Source organism: Scleropages formosus, chromosome 18 (genome assembly GCF_900964775.1).
Source record: "Scleropages formosus chromosome 18, fSclFor1.1, whole genome shotgun sequence".
NCBI lineage: Eukaryota > Metazoa > Chordata > Actinopteri > Osteoglossiformes > Osteoglossidae > Scleropages > Scleropages formosus.
Window position 1 is genome coordinate 5,302,853 of NC_041823.1, and position 15,487 is coordinate 5,318,339.

Below are 15,487 nucleotides of genomic sequence, written 5' to 3' on the forward strand. Positions count from 1 at the left end.
ACAGTCAAGGAAACATACGGGGGAAAATGACGCGACACACATGTGAGGAGATGCTACATTTAAAAGGATACACAGTAATCTAGCTGATACACTTCAAAGAGCGCGCGTAATGATTCATGTCATAGATTTACCGCTTAACACCCGACTGGAGAGCGCGAGCTGCGTCACTAACCCCCGTCCCCTGTCCCCCTCCTCTTCCTCATCCTCCTCCTCCTCCTCCCCCTTTCCCGATGGCGGGTCACGTGGTACAAGCTGTCCATTACGGCCACGTGACGGGGGTTTTAATCCTGCCTGTCCTCGCGCTCGGAGCGGCGTCGCGTTGCCGGAGATACAGTGAGTCTAGATCGTCGGTGCATATCTCGTGGGACCGATGTGGGAGCGCTGACGGCGCGCGCTACTCAGCATCTCAAGCATACACACACACACACACACACACACACACACAGAGCTCTCTGTGGACAGGGCTCCTCGGACGTGGACGATGATCTCCCCGTGGGACCGCTGGGTCTCCACCAGCTGCTGCCTCTGCTGCCATGTCCGAACCGGGACCATCATCCTGGGGGTCTGGTACATGGTAAGATGATGGTCTCTACATGCTCAGGTGTTCTGCTACATGGTCATGTGATGTTCTGGTTAGGGATCAGCAGGGGGTGCAGCGGTTAAGAGTTGCTGCCTTGACTCTAAAGGAATAAGGTTCGAATTTCACCTCCTGCAGGAGTACCTTGATCAAGATACTTACAGGAAAAAATTGCCCTGCTGATGAATGAGTCAATAATTAAACGGCTTAGGTAGAATCCTAACACTGGAAGTAGTCTGGAGAAAAGGGTCAGCTAAATGAGTCAGTAACGAAAAATAGCTACATGGTGAGATGATGTTCTGGTACATGGTGAGGTACTGTGGAAGACTGCAGGTGGCCTTCGGTTTGGAAAGTGTCAGGTGTGTATTCCGCATGGGGGTGAATCTTTCATCGTTTGTGCTTTGTCCCAAGAATACTAGATTTTTTTTATTATGAGCTAGAAAATTGCAATATATCGTAAGCATTTTCATTCACATGTAATATCTGAATATTACCCTAAAGTTTACCTTCTGTTACTTTCTGCTGGATTGGTGAATATGGCTGTAAAACATTACATAATGTAATAAGATTTTTCAAAGCTCAGTTAGTTATGTCAATTTTTGCATTGATTATGATTAGTTAAAGTTTACTGATTACAAAAATAACGCTGATTCTTCTAGAGGGTCGGCTTTAGCCACAGAATCTTGCAGCCATTGGAAGATTGGAGAAAGTACCAAAACATTGTAGAAAGCATCTCATTCTAGAAAGTACAGGAATATTTGGTGCTGAGAACCTGGTGCAAAAATTCATGAAAATTTGCTAGTTTTAAGAATGTGGAATATTTTTCTAAACTCTGACATACAATATGAACTATGAACTATCAGCGTATGAATTATGTAGAAATTCACACGCTGATGAAGGTCTGGTTGTGTTCATTTTTTCTCTAAAATCCTGGTTGATAACTGAACTTCCCAACATTGCTAATAACTCCAACCTATGACATCAGTCATTTGTTTTTTAATTGAAATTCATTTTTACCTGAACCTCTTTTTGATAGAGTGCCAGCCCTGATGCCATCTTTCTGCAACAGTAGAACCAAGTTGCTTCTGGCTTTATAAATGTTTGAGTAATCTTCTCAATAGGTGGCATGGTAGTGAAATCAGACCCAAATGCCAGTGGGAAAAGCGAGGTTTCAGGTTGCCGGATTTTCCATCATGGAGACAATGTCAGGTTTCTCGTTACCAAGGTGAAGTGCACACTCCCTTGGATGCCTGCTCAATTTCTCTCCTCCGCTCGCTGTCCAGCACTTCAGCACAGCTGACGTCATGCTTTCGACCTCCAAATCATGGTCTCGTCTTAAGAAATGCGCCAAATTATGGATTTCGACTGGGTTCGATCCACTATGTTCAAAGAACATATATATCTATAATACAGTGATTATAAGGATTTTAAGGCCCAAAAAAAGCTGAGTATCCAGTATGAGTTTCCAGTTCCTCGTGTGTCCACAAGATAACTATAACAATATTTATCAATTTTTAAGTGCAATTAGTTGAAACAGAGAATACACAATACTGCAACTTATAAGAATTAATTGCTTACAATACAGCAACTAGAAGAATTTAAAGGCCAATCCCACTTCTGACACCATGTTATGCTACGTATACATACAGAAGCGCTATTTCGAAGGGAACTATAATATTTACGAATGGTGATTTTTAGTACATGTTGCACAATATAGCCAGATCACAGGTTTCCCTTTTACACGCTGTGCATGTGACAATCTATATGACATATGTTGTGTGAAATTGAAAAAAAGGGCGATTTGTTATTTAATCGCTGTACTCATTTACATTTCATTCATTTAGCTGACACTTTTCTTCACATCAGCTTACAATTATTTACCCATTTATACAGCTGGGTAATTTTCACAGGAGCAATTCAGGTAAGTACCTTACTGAAGGTTACTACAGCTGGAGGTGGCATTCAAACCTGCGGATCTAGAGACAGCAGCTCAGTAGCTCGGCTATCAGCTGCCCTTCTCATCTTCTTCTCTCTTAGTCAGGGTTGTGTTGGGTCAAAGCCTATCTGGACACCTTGGATGGTACACCCTGGATGGAACACCAGTCCATTGCAGTATATCATTACAAGAAACACTAATATATGGATATGTACTTCCTCATATTTCAAGCAAGATGACGCGCTGTACGAATGATGCAAAGGCAGCAAGGTGCAGAGAGTTCAAGAGGATCTGGAAGCTGTCCTGGGTGTCACTGCCAGGGGTGAAAGTCGGGGGGTGTGGGGGGGGCTGTCCTCAAACTCTGCCGAAACGAGAGCTAATGGCTCCTTGGGAAAATCGTTCAAGGTGCACATGTTAATGTACCGCTCTGTGAGTCCCTTCTGTGTTAAATAACAGGGGGAAACACAGTGGTGCAGGGGGTAACATTTGTGTCTTATAGCTCCTGGTCTCTGGGTTCAGACTTGGGTTGGAATCCGGATCCTTCTCTGTGGTATTTGCATATTGTACACGTGTAACCAAGTCTGAAATGCCCATTGTCTGTGTGTGTGTGTGTGTGTGTGTGTGTGTGTGTGTGTGCGCGCGCGCGCGCGTCAGAGGGGGGGACTACAGAAGTGAAATGTGTTTCTGGGATAGGCTCTGGGCCATCATGACCCTACCCTGGAAAATCGGTACTTGATAACTCTTCACAGTCTTCCTGCAGGTTATTTAATCTTAGCACATTCTAAAATTAATATACAACATATGGAAACCATTTACAGATGAATTTTATGTTCTACCTTTATCTGAAGCTGTTCTTCAAAGCAACCTACAATCATTTACCCATTTATACAGCTGCGTAATTTTACTGGAGCAATTTTAGCGCGAGTACCTTGCTCAGGGGTACTACAGCTGGAGGTGGGATTCAAACCTGCGACCTTTGGGTGTAACCACTATACTTAGCAGCTGTCCCACGTGCTGATGACTTATTGATGTTGCTTACTTCCCGCCACTTTCCTACATATATGTTGCGGGTGCTGACACGTTATATGTGGAGAATTCATGAGCCTATTTCCACATGTCCTGCCATGAAACACCTGGAGAAAACATCGTTTGCCACTATAGCGCTTCGAGATTCGTTTCCTCCCACAACATGACAGAGATCCTTGACCGCCGTCCCGAGAGCGCATCTTCCTCGCTCCTAACCGACCTCTCGTCCGCAGCTCATCAATGCCGTGGTGCTGCTCGTCCTGCTCTTGGCCCTCGGTGATCCGGAACAGTACCACCTGACCTGCACTAATCTGTCCAATGACCCCGACATCACGGATGATGCCAGTAAGTGGTGGTGGTGGGGGGGGTGGCACCATGAGTTACCGCACCGGGTGACATCAACCCTAGCGATGCCGCCGAATACGCGTGACCTCGGTGTAGTCGGACCATCCGACGGCACCGTACGCCTTCACTGGGTGGGCACGCGACTTGACCTCCGACCTCTGGCTTTGGGATTCGCCGTGCTGCGTAGCCCTGACTGCGGGACTAACCTTCGAACCGCACATCCGCCGCGGGCACCGGCGGCGCGCATTAAACCGGAACGAGCGCCTTGTCCTAATTCCTGGGGATAAATCGGGCCCGTTGCCGTGCCATTGGCTCGGCGTGCCTCGCGTCAGGGTCCCGCACGAGCTTTAAGCACTTAGGCAACAGCCTCTGTTTTGTAATCCAGCCGCTGCCGGTCTGTTGAGCACAGATGGAGGGGATTGCGAAGACGGCCCCCGCTCTCTTTTTTCCTTTTTTTCTTTTTTGCCGCCGCCGCCGCCGCTGCTGTTGTTTTTAGCAATCCGCTCCTGCCAACTAACCGGCGCGATGAAGCCGAGGGGCAGCGCCGCTCTGCCGCGATGAGGACACGGGAGCCTGTTACGTAAAACGCGGGGCGAGCGTTACGTGTTTACCCAGGTCAAAGGCTGCGACGCTGCGACGCTGCGACTCGTGCGTTCGGATTCATCGCTGCAGCAACGAAAGAATAATGTTCTAATTTTAGACATTACGCAATGCGTTTGAATACATACGTGTTTTCCTTCCACTCTCTTACAGCGCTGCTTGAAAGTATGTGAACCCTACAGGGATGGTCATTCTTCTTGCATGAAATATTCAAATAAACCACACACACACACACACACACACACACCACTTGGGGGAGGGGACACGCCCAGGACAGGACACCAGTCCATCACAAGGCACCCCAAGCGGGACTTGAACCTCTGACGCCCCGGAGAGCAGGATCCTGTCCAACCCATTGTGCCACCGCACCCCCCTGAAATAAACTTTTAAAATCTGTTAAATCTTAAAATGAGTTCCTATGATTTACACACCTGATTGTCTTACCTACTCGGTTTAACCGATGATGCAACTTGGGCTTCACTTATTTTTACACCTGCACCACTTGTGCGTTTCTGCTACTCGCGCGATTTCCTCTAAAGCAACATTATGTCACATAAGAAACACTGATTTTCATCAGGGGACACGAGGAGTTGACATACTTCGAAGCAGCGCTGTATAATACGTGGGAATTCTAGGTTGTGTAAAGAAAAAAAAAAAGATTTTTCATCGGATCGATAACATTGAGCTATAGTGGATACAGATGGAAATTACGGCTTGATCACAAAGCAGGAACGAAATATTTCGGCTAGGAAGCTGCAGGTCCACAGCAGATGCTCTCCTGCTGAGGTCAGGAGCTCTTACACACACACACACACCATCTGAAACCTCTTGTCCCATATGGGATCGCAGGGAGCCAGAGCCTAACCCAGCAACACAGGGCATAAGGGGACACACCCAGGACAGGACACCGGTCCATCATAAAGCACCCAAAGCAGGACTTGAACCCCTGACCCACCAAAGATCAGACCCCAGTCCAACCCACCGTGAGGAGCTGTATGTCCATGTTTTTGGAATCCACGGTGCAATATGACTTCAGAGAGCAGAGAATCGTGTTATAGCTGCCAAGCAGTTCTGCTCTTTATTTATTAGAGATATACCTCCAGAAGCGGTTTGCGTAGCTCCGTTGTTAACTGACAGTATCATCTCTGATCATTTTAAATAAAAATTTACATCATGGTAAGAACAGCCACTGGTTCCATTGAAGAGAAATCGGGTTGGTCACGGTCAAAAAAAGCATCCAGATATGTTATTGTAAAGAATGATGTATTTAACTTCAGTGAATATATGTGAATTTATGAATTTGCGGTGGGAAAAAAGCTGAAAAAAATATCCTTCATCTGGACTTCAAGTTGTCTTTATGTCATAAGTTTCGATTGCAGATGAGACCTCTGAATACCAGAGGAGGACAGCAGCATCTACAGTGAAAAGTGTAATAGTTTGAATATGATGTGCTGTCAGTGGGTATTAAAACCTCAAACGTGCGCACTTTCCGTGTCATCGCGTCACGTCGGAGGAGAAGATCCCCCGTTGGCTTCGCGGATCCCGTCCTCTCGCCTCGTGGTACCGCATCTTCCCATTGTCGTTCGTGCGCCGAGAAATTATCCGCAAAAATTGTGAGATGAAGCCACGCGTGGTCATATTGTGTCTGATGATATCATAATGTTTTGTGCTTTATCTTTCGTTCCCTTTGTGCAGATGTGTGCATCGCTGCAGCAATCTCCCTGCTGATGATATTCGTCTGTGGCATGGCCACATATGGAGCTTCTAAGGTATTTTGATCATTAAAACAATTTCACGCTCAATTATTACCAGCCTGTTTGGAATAATGATGTTAAATCGCTGGTTGTATGTCAAACATGGTGTTTTGTAGCATGTTACAATTTTCCTTGGAATTTGAAATGCTGTAATTACATATACATTTATTCATTTAGGAGACGCTTTTCTCCAAAGCGACGAACATCTCGTAGAAAATGCAATGTGTTCGTTATGTTAGGAGAAAGAGACACTTAGATGCAGATGCCTGATTCTTAAATGCAGTTAGTTGGTTTCTTTCCATCATATGAATCAATGTTCATCACATGAGTAGCTGCATAAAACTTTATCAGAATATCCACCCTTCCAAATCATCTTCCTGGTAATATTTTATTTTTCGAGATGCGTATAAACATTTACACTACATTACAGGAGTAGCTGTGTAAAGGTTTATCCACCACGATCTTAAAGTTATAGAGCATGAACATTTACACCTTAGACGAACTTGAGAGATGATGGGCGAAGTGAGTGTGGAAGAGGCGAGTTTCAAAAACCTTTTTAAATGCGGTCGGGGATTCAGCAGTTCTGAGTGAGAGGGGGCGCTCGTTCCACCACGACGGAGCCAGAACCGAGAACCTCCGTGCTTTTGATTTTGGACCTTCAATGTGTAGGACCACCAAGCGGGCAGATGTGGAAGAGCATAGCAGTCTGGTTGGGGTGTAGCAGATGATCAAGTCCTGTAAACAGCTGGGAGCAGTTGTGTTGATGCTTTTGTAGGCCATAACCAGGCTCTTCAATTTGATCCAGGCAGTTATAGGAAGCCAGTGCAGAGAAACGAAAAGAGGAGATAATTAATAACCTCAACTGTCAGAAGTAGTACAGCTGGTAGTGTAGTGGTTAGTGCTGCTGCTGCTGCTGCTTTTGGGACCCAAAGGTTGCAGGTTTGGTTCCCACTTCCAGCTGTGGTAACTGTGAGTAATTTACTTGCCCTGAATTACCCCAGTAACCCTAACCTAGCTGGATAACCAGGTAGGTAGTTGTAGGTAGACTAGTATTGTAAGTTGCTTTGGAGGAAAGTATGAGCTACGTGAATAAATGTGTAACTCTCAGTGGGAAAGGAGATGGGCTGAGTGCCGGTCCAGAACCCTCATACCGTAGAGACGCTGAAACTATTAAATCTCCATGAATCCACCGCCCACACCAGACCCCCAGTTTGCAACTGGCACGCGAGCCAACTTTTTCATCTGATCTCCCTTTACTCTGTAGATTTTTAAGTTGTACCGAAATTGTCTGCGATGATGTTGAAACGATTCTCGCTCTCCCTTGTCTTTGGACCCCTCCGCCCAAAAAATACATCTCTTCACCCCGACAGCAACACGCTACCTGGATAATTCCTTTCTTCTGCTACCAATTATTTGACTTGGTCATGAACACCCTGGTGGCAGCCAGCGTGGCGGTCTACCCCAGCACCGTCCAGGACTACGTCCGTCACCTGGTAAGCGGACCTCTCGAGCTCCCGGGCCTTCGAGCCCCCGGGAGTCGTCTTGCCGCGCGGCGCTTGGGGTCACGTCCCAGGGCCGATCTCTCTCCGTGTCTCTGTCCCAAACCCGCTGGCAGCCGGAGAACTTCCCGTACAAAGAGGAGATCTTGTCCGTGAACAGAGTGTGCCTGGCGATCATCGTACTGCTCTTCATCGGCTGCATCCTGGCCTTCAAGGTAAGTGCGCGTTTACGTGTCCGTGCATACAGCCCCGTGCGCGCTGTCGTTTCGAAGCGACCTTTAATAACCGCAGCAATGGCGTAAAGATAAAATGAAGATTAAGGATTCGACTTTCTATTATTTATTATATCTACCGTAATGGAAGGTCCTCAACGGCCGTTCGGTTCAGCAAGATTCAGAGCTTTTCCTCAGATAACACATTCTTGGTTTGCGCTGTAAGGTGTATTCAGTGAGGGGATGAAACACACTTATAATGAAGTGTGTGCAGCAGGTTTCCTGGACAGAATCAGTGCTGAGTATCATTTACACCACCAGTTTTCTCCATCTTAGCCTCACAGTGTCCTTCAGGGTAAATATCTTTTTATACCTAATAATAATAATAATAATAATAATAATAAACAACAGCACACACATTGAAACCGCTTATCCCAAGCGGGGTCATGCCGAACCGGAGCCTAACTCCGCAATACGGGATGCAAGGCTGGAGGTGGAGGGGACGCACCCAGGACAGGACGCCAGTCCATCACAGGGGCACCCCAAGTGGGACTCGAACCCCAGACCCACCAGAGAGTGGAACCCAGCCAAACCCGCTGTGCCACCACACCATAATAATAATAATAAAAAATTATATATCTTGTAACTGCGCTTTCTCTCAACACAGTTACTGAATACACACAACCCAGCCTGAATAGGGGATGTTTATTTCCCATCATATTAAGTGACCTCTCTGAAAACGCTCTAGTATTTTGAAAAATGGAGGAGTCGGTGGCTGGCTGGGCTCAGCTTGCCGTCGATTCGAGTCGACGCGCTCCTCCAGGGGGAAGGATGCCACGTACGGGCGAGCCGGGGAGCGTGCGGGAAAATAGGTCACGTGTGAGCCTGCACCCTGGAGAATAAGAACAGACGCTGTCGGAGGGGCCGCCGTGAGACCGGGGCACATTTCAGAATCCCAACCGGAGAGAGTGGCCGCATTTTTTCCGTTTCCTCATTCAAAGGGTTACCGTTAAGAAACGAACTCATGCAAACGAACGACCGCTTCTCATTTCTCATCCTGTAATCGTTGGAATTTGTGCACCGAAGGGACGTCCCTAAAGAGCACTTAAATGGACCTTACGTTGCGTCTGCGGTTCCCGTGCATTCCTCCATCCCCCGTACAGACCGTATATGAATCGAAATGGATTTACGAGTCCAGACCGATACAGGAGGAGTCCGCCGCGAAGGCCGCATTGTGTATTTACCGCTGGCCTCCATGAATCCTTTTGCTAGAAGCAGATAGACTGCGTTGCAAAGACCTTTTTACTGGCCATGAAGGGTTCTCTAATTGTACTGTGCCCTTTGTGGGGAATCAAACAAAATGATGGTCGCCGGAAAGAGCGTTCATCTTATTTTTCACGGAGGTGCCCTGGAGACGGTCGCCTGCCGGTTCCAAGGCTCTGGCAAACATCGATTTCTTTCCGCAAGGCCCGAGTGTTTATGTAACGTGGTAATAGAGACCATTGGAGTGCCGAGCGAATGTGGCCCTTGGCAGCAAACGTCCACGACGGTTGTATTGAAGCTGAAAAGCAGTTGAGGTTTTTCCTTTTTTTTTCATTTAAACAACAAAAACGCAAGAAAACGATACAAACATCTACATACAGCATCTCACAACCATGTCAAGAAGTGGAAAAAAAACAAAATCAGGGCAACACATTACAACACAAATACACTTTATGAGAAAAGATGAAACGGAGTGAACGAGGATAAGTTATGCGGCGCTTTTGTGTTTTTAGTGTGAAGTTTCTTGCAAATACGCCTTTATATCGAGTTTAAAGCATTCAGAGGTAGAACTCGTCCCTAACCATTTTACTTACACCATGTATGTATCGCAGCATATCACATCATTTGAAATTGCTTGTCCTATACGGGGTCACGGGGAGCCAGAGCCTAACCCGGCAACACGGGGTGTAAGGGGACACACCTAGGACGGGATGCCAGTCTGTCACAAGGCACCCGAAGCGGGACTCGAACCCCAGACCCACCGGAGAGCAGGACCTGGGCTAACCCAGTGCACCACCGCACCCACCTAGGGTGTATGTAGTAACATGCCAATATAATAATTAAGTGGAGAAGCCGTTGCATTGATACATTGATCAGCACCAAAAGACTCTTTTTTTTTCCTGTCCTTTTTCTCACACCGGGAGAAGAGGACTGGAAAAAAAGTGTTTCGGTGCTGAGACGGCAGCGTATTTAAAAATCGGAATGGATTTAAATCTGCCTTGTCATTGTTTTCAGTGCTTCCGAGTCTGGAAGAAGGATGGAAAGGCACAGCAGCCGTCCGTTCCCATTACCGTAGGATGGCGGCCAACGTTCGGGCACAAAGCTCTGCGCCAGCTTCGCACCCCCCCAGCAAAGGGAGATAAACAGCTCTGTGACAGACAGCGGGCATTAGAGAAGCAAGAAGATTACACTACCGCACTAAATCATCTACTCTAGAATTAAAGCAGCATTTTATCCCCATGTAAAAAAAAAAGTATAAATTAGCTAATGGAATCTCAAAGTCAGGGCGTAACTAATGTAATAAAAGCAAGTGATACGTCCCAGAAATATCAGAAATGAAGGCAAATTACTGCGCAGAGATTATGCGGTAGCTGATACTGAATAACTGGTGATAAAAATGCTGAAAATATATACTGTATATATTCTGAGCCCTGGGTACAGCTTGCAGTCTCAGATTTAAAATCTGAAATCACCTACAAATGTACGGATCCCGTTCTGGGAGTTCCGCTTGCTGCAGGGAACTAGTCCTATTCATTTTCACACTAACTGCACAAATTCAATGACAAAATATGCTAACCGTTTTAAACAATCAACTAAACCGATTGCAAAAATCTTGAAAAACTGTTTTGCTTTAGCAAATGGAAAAAAATGGTGAACACATAATGATTTTTATCCATAGTTTTTAATCCATATGTGATTTGGTCAATAGCACTTAAAGACAGGAAACCAGGACGTAGTATACCACAAATTATAACCGATTGTATGGTTAAATTCTGTAATATTTTTAGACTGGCATAAGGTAGCACATGTAATTGAAAATTATTAAACATTTTGCAGCATTAAACTGTTGTTTGTATATTACAAAAGTGTTTATTCTGAACAGCAGAAATACCGTCTGCTCCAGCATAACATTTAATGGTGTCAGAAGTGGGATTTTAACTTTATATAGTTGTTAACAACAAACTGTGCTTCGCTCCTAAGGCTTACCTCCTTGCCTGCGTGTGGAATTGCTACAAATATGTAAGTGGACGAAGGAACACTGAGGTACTGGTGTATGTCACCACCAACGACACCACGGTAAGTCATGGAATCCTTTATCAAATATATGCACTTCTGGGTACATTTCTCTATTCACCCGAGCATTTGATCTCACATATAGTCTCTGTTTAATGTAACGCCAGAAAAATCTATAAATCGGCCATCCTGGGGAGTTAATGGCCCATGTGATTTCATACGGAAAGTTTATACTATATGGGCGGAAATACTTCACAAGCAAAGCCCTGTTGAAGGAGGAAGCAGGTATTCAGTGCAGGGGCTGAACCAAAAATCTCTTTGAAGGAGTTTTGCTGGGAATCCCATCAGTGTGGCCAGATGGGTCCAAGTAAGCTTACATTACCATGATTTTGTGACAGTCCAACTGTAAAAAAAGCAATGTGTTGAGAAATAAGAGAAATAACAGAATTGGAGGGAAAACTTCCCTTTGCTGGAGTCTGATGGTTGAGACGTCCTCAAAATGTGCAGCGTCCTGTTGACACGAGCACATTAGCAGCTTGCCCTCCAATGTTGAAAAGAAATATGGTTTGAAAACAAGGTACAAGAGCTCTGCTGTTTCCATTAGGCGTCAGTCATCGTCCTGCCAGCTGGTCCTGAGGAAATCGTTGTGGAGGGGATGATATTAGCGTAGAGGCATAGGAGTGGGTGGCACAGCGGCACAGCAAGTAGTGCTGCTCTCTCACAGCCCCTGCATAGTGCCAGAGGGCATGGGTTCAATCCCCACTCAGTCTGCAGGGAGTTTGCATGTTAAACCTGTGTCTGTGTGGGTTTCCTCTGGGTGCTCTGGTTTCCTCCCACACTCCAAAGACATGCTGTGTAGGTTCACCCATAGCGTGAGTTACTGAGAAAGTGTGTTCCACTGATACAGAGATGAGTGATCCGGTGTAAGTCACTGCAGTGAATAAGGTGTGTGGGCTGAAAATGCTACATTTTTCTCTTATGCTATGGTTGAACACTGTTGGTGAAGGAGTGTCTATCTGAAAATAAAAATAAAAAAATGTGCGATGTTGTCCTGCCGTATTGCTTTATTGTCGGATGCTCTTTACTGCCATCTAATGGCTGTGTGTGTAAGTACAGGTTGCTTTAGTTTTCCGAAAGCATGAATTTTTATACCAACGTGAAGTAAATGTAATAATAAAAAAAATAAATGTGGAAATGTTACTATGTTTAGAAATTTGTAGCTATTGTTCGTAACACATGCTCTTTTGTCACCATTGCTTACGCAGTCTTGTGCAGTTCAACTGGATGCACACAGCGCACAAATACTAATAAATGGTTCCGTGTATTGTCCATAATTATAACTATTGTTATTGTTGGCATGTGCTGCTGTCTATGCAGATGTTGAGAAAAGGAGAATAAACCATGAGTGATATGCAGGATATAGGATATGTATAGAGGATATCTGGTAAAGAAGGAAGTTTCCATGCTAAAATTAATGGGAAACCAGAGCATGAACATACAGTATGACCATGGGGTGGGACATCTAAATGACAACCATACAAAATATAACATTTATACTGCTCTCATCTCCACTTGTTTGTCACGTTAATTTTGGGGTATTGAGAAGTGTGCAGTTACCACCCTGTATGATGTTATATTACATTTCACTTGCATTTTTTTTCCTCACAAAAATACTGACATTTTAAATTTTGCACCTCTTTTCTCTCGCAGCGTGTTAGTTTAATCCTCTGAGTAATGTGCTGACCTGGAGACTTCAGTATAATTTTGACGAAATTTATTTAAATCGGGGAGTGCGGTGGCGCAGTGGTTTGGCCCCGGTCCTGCTTTCCGGTGGGTCTGGGGTTCGAGTCCCGCTTGGGGTGCCTTGCGACGGATTGGCATCCCGTCCCGGGTGTGTCCCCTTGCCCCGTGTTGCCGGGCTAGGCTCCGGCTCCCCATATGGGACAAGTGGTTTCAGATGGTGTGTGTTTATTTAAATCATGCCTTCAAATGAATGTTTCTCTGACACACTTCCTAAAGTGATTTTTGTTCTCCGTGTCATTTTTATTTGTACCCGAACACGTCTGCAGATTAGTGTCTCAAACATGGAGAAGCAGAAAATGTGATGTACATTTATATAATTGTGATACATTTTTAATGTACCTACAAAGTGCTTATCATCTTCGTTACCACTTTAACCATTTTTTTAATGTTCAGCCATTATGATTCAGAACTGCATTTGGGTGTTAACTGAAACACATGAATATTTTTTTTTGGAAAGGTTTATAAATCATAATCATAATCATAATCACTTGGGTGATCTGACAGCTTCCCCTGACGTCTCTCGCTGTGACCTTTGGCAGGTGCTGCTGCCCCCGTACGATGAGGCCATGAGTGCATCGCCCAAGCAGCCCCCACCGCCCTACACCCCAGCATGAGGGAGCCCCCCCCCAACCCCCCCCGGGCACGCCGACGCGTCCTCTCCGTTGCTGCGTCCGTCTTCCGTGAATCCGCCCCCAACTCTCTCTTCATATTCATCCAATTATCCAAAAAGGCATCATCATATGTTTTAAATGCTGTCTTATTTACATTTTCAGCAACATTTTATTAATTGTACTGTGTAAGTATTAAATTCAGGTCTGGATCTCATTAAAGCAGGTTGTACATTAAAAAGCAATAAATCTTTTTTCGGTTGGGAAAAAACATTGTTGCAGGTGTTCTGTTGCCAGACGAATGTAAAAGTAATGTGGTACAAAATAAGTACTTTAAACTGATGCTGGTCACCGAATGCTCACTGATTCTGGGTCAATAAACCAAATCATTTATTACATCCCTCCAAGGAGCAGTTTGCAGTTTGTCAGACCAGATTGTTGGTTCCAAGATAAATCATATCTCTGTTAAATCGTATCTGACCAATTCTCACGGAACACGTTCCTTTAGTTGCGCATGAAGGATCGATGAAGCGCTGGGTGGATTTCTACCGTAATCTGAACCTCACAAAATCTCAACAAGAAAAATGCATCATACGCTTCCCTGTGAGCATACATGCGGTATGTAAAGTGTGAAATGTGCCGTGAAAAATAGCATCATTTATGTCGACAAATATTTTTGACCTTCAGTTTCTTCACTTCTAGATGTTACATTTCTATGCGACGACTAAAAGAAATATCAAACGTGAATAATAGCGACATCGCACTGTTGGAGTCCGGAAATAGTCTGTCCCTCAGGATCCAGGAATTGGCGAAGTTCTCGAAACGAGGGATGTCTTCGGAAAACACCGAACCGAATTCGATGTGCTGCTACGATGTCGATACACGAACGTCACATGAAGGGAAAGGTGCCCGGGATGCTGTGTTACATTTTCAAATACTTCATCACCTTCTCCTTTGCGACGTGAACTCTTGATGTTCAGAATGCAAAGTCATTCAGGTGCAGAATAACATGTATTTCACCGTTATATTCATTGTAACGCTGAATACTTCGATTAACCCTGATTCTAAGCCACGAGGAAAATCGAGTACCGCGGTATCAGCCTGCTAAGACCCACCTGTGCTGGAGCCAGTCTTTTTTTTTTTTTTTTTAAATTGAATATCTGTTGAGGCCTTTACCAAAAACTTGCTGCGTTAGAATATTGTTTTGGTAATGTGACTAAACGTAGGTCCTTGTCCACTGTTGCAGAAAAAGAAAAAATTGTAGTTTTTTTTTTGCTTCTAAGTTTCTAATGACAACTGCATACATACACACTGCTGAGTTTGTTCTAAAGAGCTAAAAGTCAATATGTGGGAGGTTGCTGGAGATCTTTATCCATCTGGAGAATTTTTGGATGGCGTTCGCTTTTAAGGGTGTTTTACAATAATTTCTTTTTGGCATCAAATCAGAGTGTGAAAACCAGACCTTCTCTTCTCTACTGTCTCATTCGGTCTTTTTGTCAGAGCTGCGCTGACTTGTTCTTTGATTTGAAATAATAAAGATCACTTAACATTTCATCTTCACCCCCTTTTCTGTTCAAAGAAGGATCTGTAAAAATGTCGGCATGAATTGTCTGACCTCCTTTAATATCTACTCATGCCATTCGCTGTTTTGGTTGTGTCATGTCAACTGCATCATGCAATATTCACTCAATGCGTATTACTCTCCTATGACATGATATTTTAGAAATTTTAACTTTAATAATATTTTTAGTAATTTTTTTAATTTACTTTAACCTTACAATTTGTAATTTTAAAAATTCAGAGTCATCTACAAAGAGAGGGAGTGTGGGGGCGTAGCGGGTTTGGCCAGGT

General features: G+C 44.6%; 1 protein-coding gene across 1 annotated transcript; it reads left to right on the forward strand.

Annotated features, from left to right (window-relative positions):
* Positions 1 to 243: 243 nt before the first annotated feature.
* Positions 244 to 14,032, forward strand: LOC108940467 (lysosomal-associated transmembrane protein 4B-like). The gene is made up of 7 exons (XM_018762675.2): positions 244 to 574; positions 3,773 to 3,884; positions 6,180 to 6,253; positions 7,609 to 7,731; positions 7,854 to 7,952; positions 11,193 to 11,288; positions 13,568 to 14,032. The coding sequence occupies exons 1-7, from the start codon at positions 482 to 484 to the stop codon at positions 13,640 to 13,642; spliced, it is 672 nt and encodes a 223-aa protein (XP_018618191.2). The 5' UTR covers positions 244 to 481; the 3' UTR covers positions 13,643 to 14,032.
* The last annotated feature ends 1,455 nt before the right edge of the window (positions 14,033 to 15,487 follow it).

Coding starts and splice junctions, on each gene's coding strand:
- LOC108940467 (XM_018762675.2), top strand. CDS start 482: ATGATCTCCCCGTGGGACCGCTGGGTCTCCACCAGCTGCTGCCTCTGC. Junction 6,254..7,608: donor CCACATATGGAGCTTCTAAG/GTATTTTGATCA, acceptor TCACCCCGACAG/CAACACGCTACCTGGATAAT. Junction 7,953..11,192: donor GCTGCATCCTGGCCTTCAAG/GTAAGTGCGCGT, acceptor TTCGCTCCTAAG/GCTTACCTCCTTGCCTGCGT.